Source organism: Mytilus edulis, chromosome 13 (assembly GCF_963676685.1).
Source record: "Mytilus edulis chromosome 13, xbMytEdul2.2, whole genome shotgun sequence".
Taxonomy (NCBI): domain Eukaryota; kingdom Metazoa; phylum Mollusca; class Bivalvia; order Mytilida; family Mytilidae; genus Mytilus; species Mytilus edulis.
Genome location: NC_092356.1, coordinates 3,423,868 through 3,447,322, shown reverse-complemented (window position 1 = coordinate 3,447,322; position 23,455 = coordinate 3,423,868). Strand labels below are relative to the sequence as shown.

The 23,455-nt window shown below is 33.7% G+C and overlaps 2 protein-coding genes across 2 annotated transcripts in view; both read right to left on the bottom strand.

Moving 5' to 3' along the window:
• Positions 1–5,406, bottom strand: part of LOC139502322 (uncharacterized) — a 91,847-nt gene extending 86,441 nt beyond the window's left edge. Inside the window, exon 1 of the mRNA XM_071291763.1 lies at positions 5,121–5,406. The gene's annotated coding sequence lies outside the window, so the exon portion shown is untranslated. The remainder of the gene's footprint in view (positions 1–5,120) is intronic.
• A 1,400-nt stretch (positions 5,407–6,806) lies between these two features.
• Positions 6,807–7,748, bottom strand: LOC139501946 (E3 SUMO-protein ligase ZBED1-like). Its single transcript, XM_071291252.1, has one exon. It carries the CDS (start codon positions 7,746–7,748, stop codon positions 6,807–6,809), a length of 942 nt encoding a protein of 313 aa, XP_071147353.1.
• Positions 7,749–23,455: the final 15,707 nt, after the last annotated feature.

Below are 23,455 nucleotides of genomic sequence, written 5' to 3'. Positions count from 1 at the left end.
GACTTACTTACTTTGAAAGCAAAGAAAGGGGACTGGGCACTGTGTGTTTGTTTTTTGTTGTATTTTGCTTAGATTTTGTTTTTTCGTTTTATTTTTATTTATTTTATTTATTTGCTTATTTGCTGTTGTTATATTTTCATTTATCTTTTTTTAAGATTAAAAGTGCCGGAAAGAAGGAGGAGGGGGGGGGGGGGTGTCATTCAGATTCTTGAAAAAAAAAACTAATTTGTCCAGACAACGGCGACGACAAAGTATTTTTAAGTATCCTATATGACTGTCCATTTTCAATGGATAGTAACATGTAAAATTTAAAAGAAAATATATTTTTGAGATCTGAAAAATAAACCAGTTAAGACTTTTGTCGTGTTCTAAAAAAATGGTATTGCTAAAAATTACTAGGAAAATGAGAAGGCTTTCTTCATATGTAATCCCCGTTTCAGAATCCTTGGAATTGACCCAAAAGGGGTAAGAGAAACAAAATTCAAAATCATGCAGTTCAAAAGAAGGCTCGCAATATATTTGTTTAAATCTAATGAAGTGTACATTACATTTATGGATTTTTAGGGTCATCGGACGCAAAAATGAAAATTGAAATGTCAAAAATTCATACGCATTTAAACAACAAGCGTGTTACATATAATGACTCCTAAAGGACACCGTAATTAACACCCCTGAAGAAATCAGTAGAGGACTTTGCTATGCACTTCACGTTACCCGTAGCAAAATACTGAACATCCATTTTAAGTGAACTAAGATGATCATATTCTGTGAACTATAGACATTTTGGTATTAAATGAGACTCTAGTAGGGATCATCCTGCTTGCCCTACATTCTCAGTTTTAGATTTTAATAGATAGTTGCCAAATTTTATGCAGTGTTTCTCCAGCCAGTGGAGGAATTTACAGAACAACAACACCCCCAGAAAGGATACGTTACAGGTCAGACATTTTAAAAGTTTTTGTTGTCTTATTTTAGTTTTCATTTTTTTTTTTATTAAATTATACTGCACAATTATTGTAAAAAAAACACAGCAAAAGCGTACTTGGTATGTCCTACGTGGAGATTGTAAGTTCTCGTTGATGTTACAAGAAACAGTAAAATCATAAAAAAAAACTTCAGATCATAGATTTATTATCTATGTTCAGATTTACTGATTACTCGAATTCATGTCAATTTTTTCATGCAAGTGGCTCTCCGTACGAACAATTCGTACGGCGAGTCCCAGGGCTCCTAGTACGAACTGCCATATAGATGAAACGTATACGAATTTCCAAATTTCGGTCTTGGAATAAATCCCGTGAATGGTGCATTGACTTTGACCCAAAAAAATCATTATGTCGAAATATAAAATCATTCAATTGATAGACTAGCCTGATGTTTAGTGACTATATGGACATGTATCCTACAAAATTTTAGATGAAAATGCCAAACACACTAAGAATACGCAAACATCTTAACTGACGATGGCTGGTTATTGTTAAAAGAATTGATGATTCAGAATAAGGAGCATCATGAATGGGATTGTTTTGCTTGTAAACAAAAACTTGGTGTTAAGGAAACTCTGGCATGTGATTGCTGTCTAGAGTGGCACCATCTGCAAATGTGTCCATCTGAAATGTGTGCCCAAACAAACGTATTGGATCTGTAAATCTTGTAAGTAGTTTCATGCGTTTAAGGCAAAATACAGATTTGAACTTAATATATTTAAATGTAAATTATATGTCTATTGTAACATTGAAATTAAATTTCCTACTTCCATGAACCCCATAGTACGTAAGTTCAATGATGGCTGATAATTATTTTAAGTAATTTATATTTCTTATTTGATATGAGCATGTTTATATTGATTCTATATTCATTATGTTTCCTTCTATTTCTCTCATTGCATGAATTTGTTTTCATTTTAAGTCATGTTTAAAATTTATTGACTGTTTTACATTTTATTTAAAATTGTTAAAGACATTTTAATCTGTGGCTCTATGTGGATTCTGCATATTTTAAGTATTTGATTTTAACTGGGATCAATATAAAACGATTGGGATTTGAATCTCTCAGTATTTCTATGATACAACAGTAAATTTTCTACGTCGTGTCTCAAACTTTCACCTATAACTTTTGATTTACTCATCATAAAATTATTCTAAAAATTATGCAGGGAAGCTGATTTATTACTGATTTGCAAGATTAAATTTTCTTTCGCATAACAATAAAATCCTAATTTTAGAAAAATAATAAAGGCATGAGGGGTAGTTTTCTTGTGAAAAGAGGTCGTAAAAATGTCAAGAAACCTTCCAATAAACAATTGAAGTTATCGATGATTAACGAGCGGCGGAATACTAGAAATCAAGAAAATTGCGTAACTTTAACTGGTTAGTTTACCTGTTAAATTCCACACTACTATTATGAAATTTAACCTGGATAAAGCTCTTAATATTGGCTTTGTAACCATATAAAATTTATGCAGGTGAGAATATTTACAGTGTGATTTTAGTTTTACTGACGTGACCCCACTAACGGAAATTTACATCAAATTTTTGGGGTTCAAAAACTGAACTTTTCATTATATATTTTTGAACTAAATATTCAACTAAATTTAAAGAAAAATATATCATAGGATGCCTCGAAGTTTCCTCTTTTCAGTCATATAATTTTAAAGTATGAAATATTTTTGGGAAAAATAGAGTGTTCCCAAATTCACGCCTACCAATCTCTCTCATTCACCACCAAATGTGATGCAAAGAAATTAATGAGAGAGACACCCGGTGCTGAATGAGAGAGATAAATTTTAGATCAATTAGAGGTAAGTACGTAAATTAAGACCCCTTATTCAATTTGTTTTAAAAATCAGAGAATGCTATTCTGTGGCAAATTCATTTCTCTATACGTTGGTATTCATTGCTTGCATGTAAACACAAAACTGACAACGTAAGACGTTTTCTCCTACAAACATGTCAATGGAAATACAAGAAAAAAAGTCAAACAATTGTCCAGAAATCAATGTTAATCTAATCTTATCTTACCAATTTCACTGTTGTAGAAAGTTTACCAGCAAGGTATCACTACCATGTCATATCAAGTGTCAGACTCTATCCGTTTTCTCTCAATCATTCTTTGAAGTTAGTGGTGATGCATGAGAACTAGTGGTGATGCAGGAGAAAAGTGGTGGTGCATGAGAGGACAACAAATTTCTTTATGCTTATATCAAAGTGTTCGACAATTATCATGTGAAATGACTGTTTCAAGTTTCAGTTATTCATCAAAACCTGAAATTGTCTTTCTGGGGACCTTAATTATCATGTTTACCTGGTTCAGTCGACATTGCGAAAGCAATGCGATGTCTGCCTTTTTGATTTTCTCTATTTTCTGATAATAAAGTTACCATTTTCATGTAATTTATCAAAATAGAGGAAGATTACCAAGAGCAATTTTTGTCCGTCCCGCCTGCAACAAAAGTCATGAAGGCGAGACGTAGCGCTCCTTAATTTCGTCGTCGTCGTCGGCGTTGTGATGATCAACATCTGGTACACCCTGTGTTTAAATTCCTTTAAACATTAATAACTTAATCAAATCATTATGAAATCATTTGAAATTTAGACAGTGACTTTATGTTGAGGAGGCACTATCTATAACAATATTTTGAGAGAAAAAAAAGTTTTATTATTTTTTCTGAATTTTATTGGCAAATGGACAGTATATTGCACATCATATTTTGTACACGCTATGGTTAAAAAAAAATTCAAACATCAATGACTTCATCAAATCTTAATCAAATCATTTGAAACTTGGATAGCAGCTTCTTCATGATCAAGAGATATAGCATGTTTCAAAACTAAATTTTGAGAAAAAAAAAAAGATTTTCTTTCTGAATTTCACTGGTAATTGGAATAAGTTTTTTGCACTTTACATTTAGGTTCAGTCTGTAGTTAAAGTTCTTTAAACATCGTTTACTTTATCGGCATGTCTCTTTGGAATTCCTTCTAAATTGGATCGAGGCACCTTTATGATCAAGAAATTGTACCTAAAAATATTTATCTATTTTTCCACAATGTACTGATAAATGGACTTAGGTTTGTTTTTTTTTTAATTTTTTTTTTTTGCATTTCACATTAAAGGGTAGTGTATTGTTAAAGTTTTTAATTATCAATATTTATATCAAACCTTCATGAAACTAACTGAAACTAGTACCAAAGCTTTTAGTGATAAAAGTACAGTGTTTTTATCAAAATTTAACAACAATATAGATTTTTCCAAAATTGATTGATAATAAGACTTATTTTTTGTCAATTTACATTCTGGTACAGTCTGTTGTAAATCTTTCCGTCATCAGAGACTCTTATTAAGTATTATGAGGTGGGGAACATTTTTCTTCAGGACAGTTTTTGAAGATCAACAAATTAAGAGTTACATGTTATCACTGATTCCATGGAACCTTAACGAATTTTTATAGTATGGATTTATTTTTCCAAAGGCCACATCTGTCTAACCCCTCGCATGCATATGCACCAGTTCAAAGGCAGGAAAATATTGGCCATGGGTACATTTAGTAGTTCTATTTTGTATGTTTGTTGATGTTGTGACAAACTAATGTGTTATACTGTTCGATATATATTTTTTTTAAATCTTGTCGGGGTCATTCAGAGCTTGATACCCTGTTGAAAAACTTGAGGTGACCACAGTGAATTTGTGTCTTGTATTATGACCGTTTTTTATTCATGCCTATGCCGTTCTAAGCCAAGTCACCATTCATGCAAAAGTTACCTTTATCAATGAGCAAATTTGAAAATACTGATCATATACACCATTGGAAAAATAAAACCATATTATAAAAAACACTCCAGGTATTCTTCCTCTATTTTTACAAATTGAGATGCAAATGGTAAAGTTATACCGAAAATAGAGAAAAATCAAAAAGGCAGACACCGCATTGCTTTTGCATTGTCGACTGATTCAGGTAAACATGATAATTAAGGTCTCCAGAAAGACGATTTCAGGTTTTGATGTATAACTGAAACTTGAAACAGTCATTTCACGTGATAGTATAGAGAAATGAATTTGCCACAGAATAGCATTCTCTGATTTTTAAAACAATTTGAGTAAGAGGTTTTAATTTACACACTTACCTCTAATTGATCTAAAATGTATCTCTCTCATTCAGCTCCGGATGTCTCTCTCATTAATTTCTTTGCATCACATTTGGTGGTGAATGAGAGAGATTGGTAGGCGTGAAATTGCGTCATGAAGTGAAAAATTCTGCGGTAGATTTCTATAAAAACAAAAATTACCCAACTTTTAGAGCAAAATTTCTGTACTTTGGAATAAAACTCTCTGTCAAAAAACTATATCATCCCATGCAGGAATCTTTTCTCTTTAAAATTTTCGGATTAATCAGATGAAGCATTTTTGAGTTACTGTACGACATTCAAGAAATATGGCATTTTTTTAAAAATCAAAGTCCCATAACTCTGGACACATCGCAAAATTGGAAAAAAAAAGGTAACCAGACATTACCAATTCCAGCCTAATTTTAAAATTTCAGTTCAATTGGATGAAGCATTTTTGAATTCATGAACGACATACAAGAATAAAGAGCTTGGCCGAGTGCACCATGATATGACCGCAATGATCGACAAGTGTTGACACACTTCTAAAGTGGACACAATAATATGTTTGACACAGTAATTTGCTGGACACAGAAATTTCATTAGTACTAAAAAGCACCACTTTGGCCCTTAATAGGTTGGAAAAACTGCAAGTCCTAGCTAAAATTCTCTGTTGGAAATTTCATAAGGACTCTAAAGAAAAAAAAAACCTTTGAAATTGGACGAGAAATAAAAAAGTTTGTTTTTTGGGATTGAGCACCACTTTCGCCCCAAATAGCTCGGAAACGGTACAAGCTACGTTAAATCCTTCGAGACTCTATCAGTGCAGAAGTTCATAAGGAAAACAATGAAAAAATCAAAATGAAAATAAGATGAAAAATAAAAATTTCATGAAAAAAAAAGAGAAGTCCGTTTTAGCCCCTTTTAGCTCTGAACCCTTAAGTCCTAGCTCAGATCTGTAAAAATTCACTTATTTTCTATGATACTCTTTGATCTCACCAATCTTAGTATTTACAATTACGTGTATTTCATTTCTCAAACAAAATCTTCATATTAAGTAGTGTTGTCAAATTGAACAATTATGCCTAACCGGTTAACCGAATAATCGTTCGACCGATTAACCGGTTAACCGGTAGTTAGGTTGATGTTCAAAGTCTTATACAAAGTACTTCACGAATGACTGGTTTTATGATACAATAAATTGACATTTATCCCAGGGTATTATAACACAATAATGCAAACACTAACACAATTAGGATTTCAATATGTAATAAATTACAAAAAAAACAAATTTATAAGTATGTACATTTAGAAAGAACGAAAGAAGAGTTATTCACATTTTTCCTCGGGTACATAGTTTTTATTCAGGAATATTATCTGGTCGATCACAGAGGAAGATAGTCGATTTCTCAGTTTAGTAACAATGAGACCCGCGCATGAAAAGATTCGTTCTGACGGAACAGAGGTAGCAGGAATACTTAAATATTGTCTAGCTAACACAAAGAGTCTGGGGAATTTACAATTATTTTCTTTCCACCACTCGAGTGGGTTTGAATCTTGCACAGCACGCTCCTTGATGTATAAGGACATTTCCGATTCATCTTGAAAGGACGTATCTTCGTCGGTGTCAAACAAAAGAAAGTCCAAAGATCGTTGGACTCTTTGTTTCTTGGCTGGTTGCTTGTCAACTTCAGTTCCAAGGTTTTTTTATGACGTTTTAACTGCGGGCTTTAATGGCACATCGTCTAACTTGGACTCTAACATTTCAATGGCGACTTTTTTTTGTTCTGGGGAGAAAAAGTTAAGTGTTCTATGCCTCGGATCAAGTAAGGACGCTAAAGCATGCTGTGTAGATGCAGTTTCAATGTCATACGGTTTAAAGCGGGTGATGAGTTCTTCTGAAATACTTGCTTTCATTTTATGCGCAAGAGCACTATCCTCTTCAGAGTTTTTTAGGTGTTTTTTTAAGAGTCCGTTGACAATAGGAAGCATTACAGAGGCTGATACGTCCTTTTCCAGACACATGTATGTTGTAACATGAGACATTTGCTTCAATACTGCGGAAATTTCAACCAGATAATCCCACTCATGATCTTTGAGAAGCATATGTGTGTCACATTTCTTAGTAACAGTTGTATCTAGCATTACATCCGTAATAACTCTGCGTTGTTCACATAGGCGTTCAATCATTAGCTGAGTCGAATTCCATCTCGTAACTACGTCTTGTATAAGTTCGTTCTGTCTTAGTCCGAACAACTTTTGTCTTTTCCTCATTTCTGCAGTTATTGTAGTTGAATGCTTGAAATGTCCCACTAACTTATGAGCATGTGAAGTAAGTTTGGCAATAGCGGGTATTTCCAAGCATGGTTTAATGCAAAGCTGAATGGTATGACCAAAGCATCTCATATCGTCAAAGTCACATTTCTCTGATGCACAATTCATGTTCCTAGCATTGTCATGTACAGAACTCACAATTTTACCGTCCAATTCAAACTCTGAAATTGTAGATTTCAGTCGTTCAGCAAGATTTTCGCCTGTATGGCGTTCAGGCATTTCACGAGTAACAAGCACATTTGACTGTAAATTCCAGTCTTTGTCAACGTGATGTTCTGGACTGTTAAAAAGCTTTTTGTAGCATTCGATGTCCATGTATCAGAAGTAAGGGATACGCTGTCAATGAGATTTAACTCTTTAATCAAACTCTCTTTTTTGTCACTATATGACTTTTCTATTCTGGATTTTATAGTATTTCTAGACGGAATTTTAAATTCTGGAGCTATTATCGACATAAGTTTTGAAAATCCTTTTCCCTCAACAATGCGAATGGGTAGGTTATCCAATATAATCATATCCACTATTGAATTTGTTATTAGTTCAGATTGAGTAGACGAAAATCTTCTAGATTTGGGTGTCTGAACAAAGTCTAAAACCGATGACTGCTTAACTTTCTCAGGCGTTTCAGAAAAGTCATTGGGATGCTTTAACTTCAGATGATTCAGCATATTACTTGTACCACCAGTATAGACTAATTCCATTTCACATAGTTTGCATTTCACTATTTTGGAGTCGGCATTACGTTTAAAAAAAGACCAAGCCTTAGATGACGGAGGTGGCATATTTACATGTACGCACACACAATATAAAGTCAAAGTGAAGAAATAAACTAAATCGTAAAATTTATTCAGCATGTTCAGCTTACAACTGTTCAAAATAAACTTAATATGCTAATTATGTTTACATTATACTTGCCCGGAGCTGACAGACAAGTTGTCTATGTGCTAATTAAGTAATAAAATTTAAATGTTTTCAAGGTTAACAAGATTAATCAATAAACTGAACAATTGATCTGTCTAATCAAGTACCAATCAATTCGTACAATCATTTCACATTATTTACTAATGATTTCAGTACACATTTACATCAATTTTATTAAAATTTTAAAAAGGTCCGGTTAACCGGTAAGCGTTTTTGGTATTCGGTATTCGGTCGTTCGACTGGTTAACCGTTGACAACACTAATATTAAGTGATCAATGACTTGTTTGTAGAGCTTTTATTGCTGATCATTTTTGCAATTTTTAATTTTTTTTTTATCTATTAAAACTTATTAGATAATAGCCAAAAACATTAAAATTGGCCAAAAATAGTCTTTTATATGCAATAACCCCTATGCGGGGGCCATCCGACAATTTTAACTCAAAAGTAACTAAGGTAGATCTTGTCAATCTGAACATTTGTCACCCTGTCAGATTTTCTCAATCTGTTACAGTTTCCAAGATGGCAGTTAATATTTGCATTTTACCCCTATGTTCTATTTTTAGCCTTGGCAGCCATGTTGGTTGTCCGGCAGAAATGTCGTTCACAACATTTAAACTAGTTACCCTAAGGATGATTGTGGCCAAGTTTGGTTCCATTTTGGCTTGGCAGTTTCAGAGAAGAAGATCTTTGAAAAAGTTAAAGGACTGACGATGACAGACGACGACGGACGCCAAGTGATAGAAATAGCTCACTTGGCCCTTTAGGTCAGGTGAGCTTAAAACTAGAAATTTATATACCTATAAATTTGCTTCCATTTGGTCTCATCAGTCAGGGTAGGAATCAAATTCATGGTTTCAAGAAATATCTATATCATCTGACTTTCCCTGAGACCTTCCTGGTTCTAAAAGTTAGTACATAATTGTTAATGTACATAACTATTCCAAACTTGAGCTTTTAATTTTTTAAAAATCATCAATTTTTATTTTCATTTCAAAAATTGTATTCAGAGGATATTTAATATTTGACAACAAATAAAAATAAATAATTCTAAGTTTAATTTAAACTGAACCAGGAAAGTTTCGACCTGCCAGTTAAGCATTAGGACATGCAAGTATTTACATATATATATGAACATAAATACAATAAAAATTTGATGCCTGAAAACTGTAGAAGCAAGACAAAATACTCTACCAACTGAGGATTACCCCATACAATTTAGCTAATCTATTGGGAGTCCTCAAAACAAAATTATATACATAAAATAATATACAAAAAGGTGAGTTGACCAAAGAAATAAAAAACAATACCTTATACACAACAAACAAGCAAGTAAAATGTCATATGAAACAAGTATTAACTATTATATTAATTTTACACAGTATTTTCAGAAAATTTCCAAATCTTCAACTGTCCATGTTTTATGGGTGAACAGAACTTCAGCTGATAATGTGATTAAACTTTTGTCGTATACATCCTTTGTATAGTGTAATTCATTAGTTTGAAGTGCAGATTTTGAATATTCTATAGGAAAAGTATGATTTAAGGCGTATAATACAAGCATATCAATAACAATATAGACTAGCTACATCCCTTTTTGATATTTATCCCATGGCTTTTTTTCAAGATGCACTTTATATTTTCTTATCAAGTTAGTTATAAGAATAGAGGATGTGGTATGATTGTCAATGAGACAGTCATCTGGAAAGGTTCCAAGTACAAATAAAAATTTATCTACAGGTTACCGTACGGCTTTCAACAATGGACAAGAATCCACAACATAAAGTAAGCTGTAAAAAGCCCCTAAACAAGAAAATGTGACACAATTCAAGATAACAACAAACCTTTATAAATTTAGATTTACCTTTATAAATCAAGGCATCATGCATCCCCTGTAGGTCGATATTAACAGAGATTTTCATATACAATGCTATAAACCTCTTTATATAAGCAAAAGTAATACATGCATATAACTGCCAATAAGTGCACTCTAAATCTAAGACTACTTTTTAACTCATGTAATTTATATCAAAAGAGCAAAACCTAAGAAGATATAATTGTAACAGGATGCTGTTATAGATGTCCAAAGAAACACAAATTGAATTCTCCTTCAAATCAAAAACTATCTCCAGGGCCTGTATAATTCTAGAAATGCCCCTCAGGGCACTAACCTTGTATGATCAGTGAATGTGCCTTGCTAAAACATAGGGTAATCCATGATTACAAAGTTCGCCTCATCTGCAACATTCTTTGTACCTAAGACAAACCTATAAAACACAATAATTCATAAAAGTAAGAGCTTTACCTAAGGAGGGTCAACTATGCATGAAATGTAGGTCAAATTACATGATCCTAGACCATATAGTGACTGAGAAATGAACTCGACATAAACTTTAACCAAAGTCAATCAAGCATGAAATGTAGGTCAAATTGACCTATTTTGGTATGCATGCTGACAGGCTCCCAAAGTTACATCCCCACATCAAGTGACACGATCCTAGGTCATAAAGTATCCGAGAAATGAACTCGGATGTAAACTTTAACCAAAGTCAATAAAAGCATGAAATGTAGGTCAAATTGACCAATTTTGGTATGGATGTTGCAGGCTCCCAAAGTTACACTCCCACATCAAGTTATATGATCCTAGGCCACATAGTATCTAAGAAATGAACTTCGACGTAAACTTTAACCAAAGTCAATCAAGCATGAAATGTAGGTCAAATTGACCTATTTTGGTATGGATGCTGACAGGCTCGCAAAGTTACATCCCCACATCAAGTTACATGATCCTAGGCCACATAGTATCTGAGAAATGAACTCGGACGTAAACTTTAACCAAAGTCAATCAAGCATGAAATGGAGGTCAAATTGACCTATTTTGGTATTGATGCTGACAGGCTTGCAAAGTTACATCCCCACATCAAATTACATGATCCTAGGCCACATAGTATCTGAGAAATGAACTCGGACGTAAACTTTTAACCAAAGTTAATCAATGTGTACTTACATTTTTGATACTTACCAATCACTTGGTGTGAAAGTTGAAGGAGCCTTCCTTTTTCTCTTGCCAGTTTTGAGTGATACAACTTCTATTAATTCATTATTATTACAGGTTCAAGATAGGAATTAAATATTAAACAAGATGAACTGTGAGCTATTACTCACAAAAGTCTACCCCCGCTAACCATATCATTATAGGATCTGCAAGTTCGTAAACAGGAAGTAGAAGAGCAGCAGACCTGAAAACCACTTAAACAATACAGCACCCCAACCTGATACTTGATAACAAATATCAAATAGCTGTAATACATAGTAGTTGAGAAAAGTGTTACGAAAATTTTTCATTAATATCCCTGTCTAATTTATGTACTAAGTCCGTAAACAGGAAGTTGAAGAGCGACAGACCTGAAAACCGCTTACACAGTACAGCACCCAAACCTGATGCTTGATATCAAATATCAAATAGCTGTGATTCATAGTAGCAGAGAAAAGTCTTACGAAAATTTTTCATTAATACCCCTATGTCTAATATATGTACTAAGTCTGTAAACAGGAAGTAGAAGAGCGACAGACCTGAAAACCGTTTACATGGTACAGCACCCCAACCTGATGCTTGATACCAAATATCTAATAGCTGTGATACATAGTAGTTGAGAAAAGTGTAATGAAAATTTTTCATTAATACCCCTATGTCTAATATATGTACTAAGTCTGTAAACAGGAAGTAGATGAGCACCAGACCTGAAAACCACTTACACGGTACAGCACCCCAACCTGATGCTTGATACCAAATATCTAATAGCTGTAATACATAGTAGCTGAGAAAAGTGTTACAAAAAAGTGTTACGGATGGACTGACAGAGGACGGTGTTACGGCCAGAAATCGCCTTTAAATTGTAGCCAACAAAAGACACAAATCAATAGTAAAATTTAACAACATTTAATATACAAAAGTTTACAAAAGGTATTAAACAAATATTACTGTTAACTTAACTGTCAAAATATGAGTCCAATCTGTTATCTTTATCTGTATCCGGAAATCTTTCGGAATCCAATTTGAATATTACGTTCACTACTAATGTCACAATCCAGTATGATGTTGTCTTTAGAATAAAAGTGTCAATCCAAATGCTATGAATACTAATGTCTATCAATGTCTATGTCCAAGTTTAATTATGAGAGTTTAACTTTAGTGTCTGTATATATAGTGTTGTCATGGAAAATTCTAGAACACTCTATAATGGAACATTGTGGAAAATCCTGGAAAGTTTAAGGATCATTCTAGAAAGTTCCAATCATTCTGTGATTGTTCCAGTGATTCCTAAACTGCACAGTTATAAGATTATTTGGTAAACAACTATCAGGCCATACAACACAAATTAGGCCAACATAAATAAACATAATAATTACAATATCATAACACCTCCCCCCTTAAAAGAAGTTTTAGTGTAACAAAAACTTATCATGAATAATATGAACAAAAATACATAATATATACAAAGTGATTTAATAAGCTCTAGATAAAGCATCAGCTATTACATTATCTTTACCCTTAATATGTTTTACAATTACATCATATTCCTGTAACAATAAACTCCACCTAGTCAACCTCTGATTCTTGTTTCTCATTTTATGCATGAAGGTGAGAGGATTATGATCAGTATAAACAAGAATAGGATATACAGTGGGATTCAAATATACATCAAAATGTTGAAGTGCTGACAACATTGCAAAACACTCTTTTTCAATAGTTGAATAATTTTTCTGATGTTTATTTAATTTCTTAGAAAAATATGATATAGGTTTTTCAACATTATCATCTGTCTCTTGATATAAAACAGCTCCTATTCCTACATCGCTTGCATCAACGGCAAGTTTAAATTGTTTTTCAAAGTCTGGAGTAATCAGAACTGGACTATCAATTAAAAGTGATTTGCTATTTTCAAAAGCTTTTTGACAATTTCCGCTCCAGATAAATTTAGAATATTTCCGTAAAAGATGAGTCAATGGTTGAACAACAGTAGCAAAATTTGAACAAAATTTTCTGTAAAATCCAATCATGCCTAAATATCTCATAAGTTGTTTTCTATTTGTAGGAGGTGGAAATTTGGAAATAGCTTCCACTTTAGCCATAATAGGTTTTACTTGACCTTGGCCAACTGTATGCCCTAAATAATCAACAGTGGCCTGACAAAATTCACTTTTACCAAGATTAACAGTCAAATTTGATTTTGACAATCTATCAAAGGTATCATATAAATGTGTTAAATGCTGTTCCCAGCTATCACTACATACAATAAGATCATCAATATAAGCATAACAACGGTCTAAATCTTTTATAACATTATTGATCATTCTTTGAAATGTAGCTGGAGCACTTTTCATGCCAAATGGCATTACAGTATATTGAAATAAGCCATTTGGTGTAACAAAAGCTGATATTTCACGAGCTCTCTGTGTCAATGGAACTTGCCAATAACCTTTCAATAAATCAAATTTGCTCACAAATTTTGCTTGACCAATATTGTCAATACAATCGTCTATCCTTGGAATCGGATAGGAATCAGATTTTGAGACTGAATTTACTTTTCTGAAATCAGTCACGAAACGAAAAGTTTTATCTGGTTTTGGCACAAGGAGACAAGGAGAGCTCCATTCACTGTTACTCGGCTCAATAATATCATTGTCAAGCATATATTTAATTTCTTTTCTCATAACTTCAAGTTTGAGTGGATTGAGCCTGTAAGGATGTTGCTTAATTGGACAAGCATCTCCGACATCAACATCATGACAAACAGCAGTGGTTTTGTTTGGCACATCTGGAAAAAGATTTTTAAAAGAAAATACCAAAGTTTTTATTTCTTCTCTACGATCAAAAGACAGATGTGCAAGTTTTGAATCTAAATTTGACAAAATTTCTGAATTTTTCAATCTAACTGTCTCTTCCATAGTTTTACAACTAAAAATTGGTTCAATTACATCTGGTTTGTCATGATTGTTCTCAAATTTAACCATGCCTAAAGTGGCAACTGGTTTACTATCACATAGAACATTAGTACGCTCAAAATATGGTTTTAACATATTAATATGACACACTCTATTTTGTTTGCGCCGACCTGGAGTTTTTACAATATAATTCAAATCATTAATTTTACTCTCTATTGTATAAGGACCACAATATTTAGCCTGTAAAGGATGTCCAGGGACTGGCAAAAATACAAGTACCCTATCACCAGGCTCAAAAACTCTGTCCCTGGCATCTTTATCATACCATATTTTCATCTTGTTCTGTACATTTTTTAAGTTTTTCTGAGCAATTTGACAAGCAGTATACAATTTTTCTTTAAATCTAGATACATAGTCTAAAAGATTCAAGTCAGTATGTTCAGTAAGCCACTTTTCCTTAATCAATTTTAACGGTCCCCTTACAGTATGGCCAAATACCAACTCAAAGGGACTAAAACCAATGGATTCTTGAACAGCCTCTCGGACTGCAAAAAGTAGAAAGTGAACTCCATCATCCCAGTCTCTGTCAAATTGAAGACAAAAAGTTCTAATCATGTTCTTCAATGTCTGATGAAAACGTTCTAAGGCACCTTGAGATTCTGGATGGTACGCACTTGATCTATACTGAGCAATCCCTAACTGGTACACTACTTGCTGAAATAGACCTGACATGAAATTTGATCCCTGGTCGGACTGTATAGACTTAGGAAGTCCTACTAATGTGAAAAATTTGATAAGTGCTTTGACAATAGTAGGTGTCTTGATATTTCTTAGCGGAATAGCCTCAGGAAAGCGGGTAGATGTACACATGATTGTCAATAAATATGCAATTCCAGTCTTGGTCTTTGGTAAAGGTCCAACACAGTCAATTAGAACTCTGCTGAAAGGTTCGTCAAAGGCTGGAATAGGCAGAAGAGGTGCTGGTGGTATTTTCTGGTTAGGTTTACCAACAACCTGGCATATATGACATGATTTGCAGTATTCTGCAACATCATTTCTAAGTTTAGGCCAGTAAAAATGCTGCAAGATCTTAAGGCAAGTCTTCCTTATACCTAAGTGTCCAGCCAAGGGGGTGTCATGGGCAAGACCAATAATTTCTTGTCTATAAACTTTAGGCACCACCACTTGGTATATCACTCTCCATTCCTCCTCTGGGGTAGCATCAGGAGGCCTCCACTTCCTCATTAAAATACTGTCCTGATGGTAATAGCATTCGGCCACTTTGTCTGCTTCCTCCTGTGGTTGAGCCCTCTGGCTGAGCTGAAGAACCTCAGGGTCTTTATGTTGTTCTTCGAGTAAATTATTTCGGTCTAATGAATGGCTGTTCACATCTGGCCATGGCATAATAACATTTTTGTTAACACTAGGTGGTTTTATAATAGCCTTTTCTGAGTTACCAGGATCTTCAATATCAGCTATAAAAGTGTCAGAAAGGTCCATGTAATCAAACTTGTCTTCTTGCAAATTCTCATTTTGTTGTTTTCTAGCCATCGCCCTAGTAACAACACAAGCTGGATACAATTCAGCATCATCTTCAGGTGATTTAACATCCACCACCGGTTCACTGGTAACAATTGGTTCTGCAACCACTTTGTTCCTAGCTAGATCATTTCCTAGCAATAATGTAACACCCTCAACAGGGAGATTAGGACGAACACCCACAATAACTGGTCCAGTTATCAAATCTGACTTCAGATAAATACGATGGAGAGGAACATCTATACAACCCAACTCTACACCTTGTAACAAAACGGAGGCACCAACAGAAGTCTTCTCGGACAAAGGCAACACACCTTCTAACAATAAAGACTGAGAAGCTCCAGTGTCTCGTAAAATCTTAATAGGCTGAAGAGTGGTATCATCAACAATAGAAATAAACCCATCAGACATAAAGGGTTTATATTCCTCCATGTAATCACAAAAACTGGACTTAAAAGCCTGACGCGCAGGGCATTCCAATGTACTGGTAATATAAGGTGTCGTACAAGCACTGGTCTTCGGCTTATTATCTCGTTCATTCTTCTTCTGAAGTCTAAAACAATCAGCCATCAGGTGACCAATCTTCTTACAATAAGCACAAGTCAGTGACTTCTTCTCAAAAGTATCAAATTTTGGACTAGACATATTATAACTGGACTGACTCTTATTCTGTGCAACAGGCTTACTATCAGTACGCTCAGTGCTTTGATTTTTGTAATTTCCACTTGAAGTATTAACATTTTGACCCTTGAAACTTCTTTTATGTGAAAGAGTATAATTATCTGAAATAACAGCTGCATCATGTATTGTCTCAACAGTTTTGTCGTCTAAATGTGTTTTTAAGTCTAAATGAACACATTGTTTGAACTCTTCTAATAACATCAATTGTCTTAGGTTATCAAAATTGTTATCTGTTTTCTTTGACGTAAGCCATTTATCAAATAGATCTTCTTTTTCCCGAGCAAATTCCACATAGGTTTGTGAATCAAACTTTTTATAAGATCTAAATTTCTGTCTATATGCTTCTGGTACTAGCTCATAAGCTTTCAAAACTTCCTGTTTCACCGTGTCATAATCGGAACTTTTTTCTGATGGAAGTGCGGAGTATATTTCAGCGGCCTTACCCTCAAAAACACTCTGTAGCATTGTAGTCCAATATGGCTTTGGCCAATTCAAACTACAAATGAACTATGAGCAATTTTCTCAAACTGTGGAAAATATTTATCGACTGTTTTTTTCACAAAATATTGCTGCATCAAAATATTCTGATTTCGACTGGACTTTAGTGTTGCTTTCTTCTTTGACCATTTCAATTTTCATTTTCTCCATCTCTAGCCTTTCCCTCATTTCAAGTTCTTTTAATTTAAATTCATCTTCTTTTTCCTTTTTATCCATTTCCAATCTTTCCTTCATTTTCAGTTCTGCCTGTTTTAATTTAAATTCATCTTCTTTTCTTTTCTCCATCTCCTTCAAATTCATTTCCAGTTCTTTTAGTTTGCGTTCATGTTCTAATTCAAGCTGTTTTAATTTAAAGGCGTCAATATTTTCGACCTTAAGTTCAAGAGCCTCTTTACCTAAAATTTCTGCGTCAACTAATTTGTCTATAACCAAATTTTTTATAATTTGTTTTCTCATAGATACTTTAAAAACTAATTTCAGTTCTTTAGCAAGCAACACTAATTCCTCTTTCTTTAAATTATCAAAACTCTCCAGGTCTGGCGTTTTCAAAAAATTACCGGCATCAAATGCCATTTTGTAGAATTTTGTTGGCTAGTTATAATAAAAATATTGAATAAATTTTGAATAAGATATTTTCGTTCTCCCGGACGAGCCCCCAATTTCTGTTACGGCCAGAAATCGCCTTTAAATTGTAGCCAACAAAAGACACAAATCAATAGTAAAATTTAATAACATTTAATATACAAAAGTTTACAAAAGGTATTAAACAAATATTACTGTTAACTTAACTGTCAAAATATGAGTCCAATCTGTTATCTTTATCTGTATCCGGAAATCTTTCGGAATCCAATTTGAATATTACGTTCACTACTAATGTCACAATCCAGTATGATGTTGTCTTTAGAATAAAAGTGTCAATCCAAATGCTATGAATACTAATGTCTATCAATGTCTATGTCCAAGTTTAATTATGAGAGTTTAACTTTAGTGTCTGTATATATAGTGTTGTCATGGAAAATTCTAGAACACTCTATAATGGAACATTGTGGAAAATCCTGGAAAGTTACAACGGAAGTTTCTGGAATAACGTAGAAGTTTAAATTACGCATCTTTTATAAGGATCATTCTAGAAAGTTCCAATCATTCTGTGATTGTTCCAGTGATTCCTAAACTGCACAGTTATAAGATTATTTGGTAAACAACTATCAGGCCATACAACACAAATTAGGCCAACATAAATAAACATAATAATTACAATATCATAACAACGGACTGACTGACGGACGGACGGACAGAGGTAAAACACTATACCCCCCCTCTCCTTCGGAGCGGGGGTATAATTATTACTGTTAATTTACTTAGCTGGCACTGATAACGGTAATTAAAGAGAAATTTAAAATATGACAGGTGTGTTTTTTCTTTTATATTGTCTTAATTACATGTACTTAGCCAAGTGGCATTTATAACCATGCTAATTTTTATTCCGATTAAGTTGATGCCCTGACCTCTTTTGATCTCTAGTTAACACTTGCCAATAATATAAACATACAGACCATGAAAAGAAAACTTGTTAAGTATGAAAATGGGAAAGAACAAGAGCAAAGTTGGCTCTGGACCTGCAGCGCTGGCACTTCATGGAAACATAGGTGCTTACCAATCGCAGCATAATAGTATGTAGCATTGGATAATAAAGGGAATTGTGAAAACAAAAGGAAATTGAGTACAGGTTTTTTATATATAAAATGCAAGAAATATGACAATTTTAGCATGATATACATCTATTAAATTTTGGCCTTGGCAGCCATGTTGGTGCCCGTCAAGGACTACGGATATAATTTTAAAAATAGATACCATAAGGATGATTGTGGCCAAGATTGGTTCCATTTGACCTGGTAGTTTCAGAGGAGAAAATTATTATTTGCGAAATTTTAACCCTCACTAACACTCGGGATTAAAATTTTACACAAACAATGCAACCCATGTTAAAATCTCTGATAAACCATGGCTGCCATGAATTATTTCTTAAATAGTCAAAAACGTTAAAATTGGCCAAAAATCATCATTTATGGGCAATAACCCCTTTGCGAGGGCATCCGACAATTTTGGCATAAATGGAACTTAGGTAGATTTTGACATTCTGAACATTTTTGCCTATGTCAGATTTTCTCTATCTGCAATGGTTTTCAAGAAATTAGTCAATATTTGCATTTTACCCCTATGTTCTATTTTTAGCCCTGGCGGCCATCTTGGTTGACTGACATGGACATCATACCCTAAGGATGATTGTGGCTAGGTTTCGTTCCATTTGGCCTGGCAGTTGCAGAGGAGAAGATTTTTGTTAAAAGTTAACGGACGACGACGACGGACGCCAAGTGATGGGAATAGCTCAGTTGATCTTTCAGGTCAGGTGAGCTAATAAAAAGTGAAAGGGAACCAGGCATTACAAATTCCAGCCTAATTTTAAAATTTTAATTCAATCGGATGAAGCATTTTTGAATTAGTGTACAACATACAAGAAAAACGCATTTTTTTAACACCAAAGTCCCACAACTCTAGAACAACATATAGAAAAATCAGAAAAAAAACGAAAGAGAACCAGGCATTACCTATTCTAGCCTAATTATAAAATTTCTGATTAATTGGATGAAGCATTTTTGAGTTACTGTACGACATTCAAGAAAAATGGCATTTTTTATAAAAATCAAAGTCCCATACTCTGGACACATCGCAAAATTGGAAAAAAACAAAAGGTAACCAGACATTACCAATTCCAGCCTAATTTTAAAATTTCAGTTCAATTGGATGAAGCATTTTTGAATTCATGAACGACATACAAGAATAAAGAGCTTGGCCGAGTGCACCATGATACGACCGCAATGGTCGACAAGTGTTCATTTGGGCAAGTGTTGACACACTTCTAAAGTGGACACAATAATATGCTTGACACAGTAATTTGCTGGACACAGAAATTACATTAGTACTAAAAAGCACCACTTTGGCCCCTAATAGTCACCTTTACCATGGTTAATTGTGCGACCGTCTTTATTTCACAAGCCCAAAGTATTCCCACAATACTCCATGGAAATTCAAAGTATCAAGCAATCAAATTGTCATTCTGCCAAGGTCTTGTCCTGTCCTTTTAACATTTGAATGGAATAATCACATACATTTTGTAACTTGCTCTCTATATATAGCTAAAAGAAAGCCTACTTCATGTATTTGCCGTTAAACCAAACAAATCCTCCATCCATCCAAAATAAATGTTTTGTTTTCGAATAGCAGCCAGGTTTGTAGCAAAACATTTGAAAATGCCTCAAATCTTCATTTTATTTGAAAGAGAACTACATACAAATTGTGGGGTGTTTAGGTATTCATGTGTGATCTGTGAATGCTTCTTTAATAATATTAACTGAGCAAGGTGAAGAATTCAAACTATTTTAATTTTGATTTACTTTGCGAACTGATAATGTTGGAAATATCCATTATCAATAATTCATTTTAACGGGAAATAAATAATTACAGAACCAAATGCCGGTTTACTGGCGATGGTAATCAGATACAGAGATATTACGTTGAAATAAAAGTACAGAAGCTGCACGTCAACATAAATTACTATTCGAAGTATGCATTACTTAATTCTTGATGTTAAAATGCAAGGATGTGTTCTACCCTCTGCATGCATGCCTAACTTTCTCCATTTTCTTTTTTTCCCTTATTATTTTTTTTTGCCAGCAATTGCCTCGTCTGCCTCATTGTAGTTACGGCCCTGATTCAAGGTCTTTATAGTTGGATCTTTTATTAGAAGTTCTAATAACGTTTGTCAGGACCTCAGCAGGAATATCAACTCTTCCTGCTGCTTTTCGAAGATAAGCATGAAATACATGTACAGCTTTTAAGACTTCTTCTTATATCTATCTATAATAATATTCAAGATAATAACAAAAAACTGCAAAATTTTGTTAAAACTACCAATTTGGTGGCAGAAACCCAACAATGGGTTGCTCGATTTGTCTGATAATTTCAGGGCCGATAGATCTTGACAAATTGAACAATTTAACTCCATGTCAGATTTGCTCTAAAAGCTTTAGTTTTTAAGATATAAGCTAAAAACTGCATTTGACCCCTATGTTCTATTTGTAGCCATGGTGGCCATGTTTGACCATGGATCAAATCTTCGGAGTTTCAGAGAAGAAGATTTTTGAAATATTTTATGACAACAGACGACGAAGGACGCCAAGTGATGGCATAAGCTCACATGGGGCCCTTTGGGCTCCGGTGATCTAAAAAGGGAGACAATGCCATTTAATATAAGGCAAAATAATAAAAAAAATCTTAAAGATCCATTATCTTTAATAAATATGTACAATGATGTATGGAAAAGTTTGACACAAGCTTTCTGTTTTTTTGGTGGTTTTTTTTTCGATTTTAAAGACTGAAAATAAAATATATTGACTCTGAAATTAAAATTTTGGGTTATATATTAAAACCACTATATACTCATGATACTGCACAGACTTTAAACCCATTGACAAGGATGATGGTGTCTAAGTAACTGCAATTCAGAATACCGAACATGTTGAATGAGGGCATTTTTTTAAAGAAAATACTTTTAACCATGCTATTGACATTCTTATCTTTATCTATAATCATATTTTTTACTTTTCTTTATTTTCTGTTTTTTTTTATATTTTTGGTTTATTTTTCTATTTCAACAATTTCTTTATCATATTGGCTTGAATTTTTTTATTTTGTTCATCTAAAGTTCCTTTCTTAGTGGTCCATTTATAAACATGATAAAACATCATTTCCTTAAGTTCTAGTTCGTTAATATATGATCATGATGATAAACCTGTCATCCATACATGTTTACTACGCATGGACGGACTTACCGGACAACCACACTTCTGTGAAAACAGAGGTGACCCATTTGTCTGATTGATTTTCAAATCTTTTCAGATATATGATTGCGGAAATAAGATAGTAAAAAATGTACGTAACATTGAGTTTTCAGTGAATAGATTCAAATCAAATTTGATGCAATTTTTATATAATAAAGAAGAAATATACACGATCAAAGCCTTAGATGGGCGGAGTTACAAGACTGCATCGTATCTTAATTTTTATTCCCTATAAATATTTTTTTATATTGGGGCGGATCGACTAAGGGCCCGATTGACATGAAAGCTACAAGAACTTGAGAAGTACCTGACTGACATTGCAGTAGTGAATGAAAAGATGGTAATTTTAATTTTACCTGGAACTACTACCCACAGTTTTCATCAACTCTTCATCATCATGGTGTTCATCTGAATCAGCATCAACTTTGGGAAGAAAGTTTTTAACAAGATATTCTCTAACTTTAACATAATTTTCCTGTTCAAGTTCTTTGACACTTGTGTCAAATGTCAAGTTAGCATTCAAATAATCCATCATCTTGATTAAATCTGCATCGAGGGGTGGCAAACCTGCATTTATATTTGAAAACATGTCGAAAAATTCATCAATGCTCTTCGTGGATGGGTCGATCCAGTTCCAATTAATCTGAAGATTTTCTAGTTCGCTCATCGTCCAATCACTTGTTTCACGCGGAATGTAACTACTCAGTGCAGTTAATTTCTTCTTCTTATCGCTTGATGCGGAATAATAATCGCCATCTAATCTATTTGTCCACAGTGGATCATCTTCTGAATTTGAGCTGTGCCGTTGGCGTTTGCGTTTAGGTTTCGAGGATGACGCCATGTTGTGCCGAGGATAATTGTTCTCAACTCATCAGTATACGGCAGCCGGTACGGTCACAGAACCGTTCGAATGCAGCACCGGAATACGTCCCCAGAACCATTTAAAAGTCATGCGCAGCACTTGTTAGCTAAATACCGACAAACAATTGTGACCTGAATGACCACAAATAAACACAACATAATATAATATATTATATATATATATTGTAATCACAGTAGTCTTAGATTATAATTATCAGTTTCGTTTGTTTGTCTCAGTGATTAAGGAGGTTATATGAGACATATAACCTCCTTGGTCTGATTAAATGATAACGAGGTGTTTGTCGCTCCTTTTTTTAAATAAATTGTGACCTATATTATAGTTGTTATAGTCATATCCCATAATTATTGTAGCTGAATATTTCTCTTATGTAAAAAGTACCCAGTAATCAATAAAAAAATTATTTGATCTATATGTATTCATCCATACGGAGACGCCCTTTAATTTCAACGATGAGTATTAATGGTATTAATATCAAAAGTCTATTATAGTTTAATACTTGTATACGTTATATTATTAGATCTTTAATTATAGGTATCTCCCAAGAGCGTTGCTGGAAAAGCTGGTTTGCGGGACGGTGACTTGATTTGCTACATTAACAAAGCTTACGTCGCTGACGTCACACATCAACACATGTTGATTTTCATTTGTAAATGAGTGG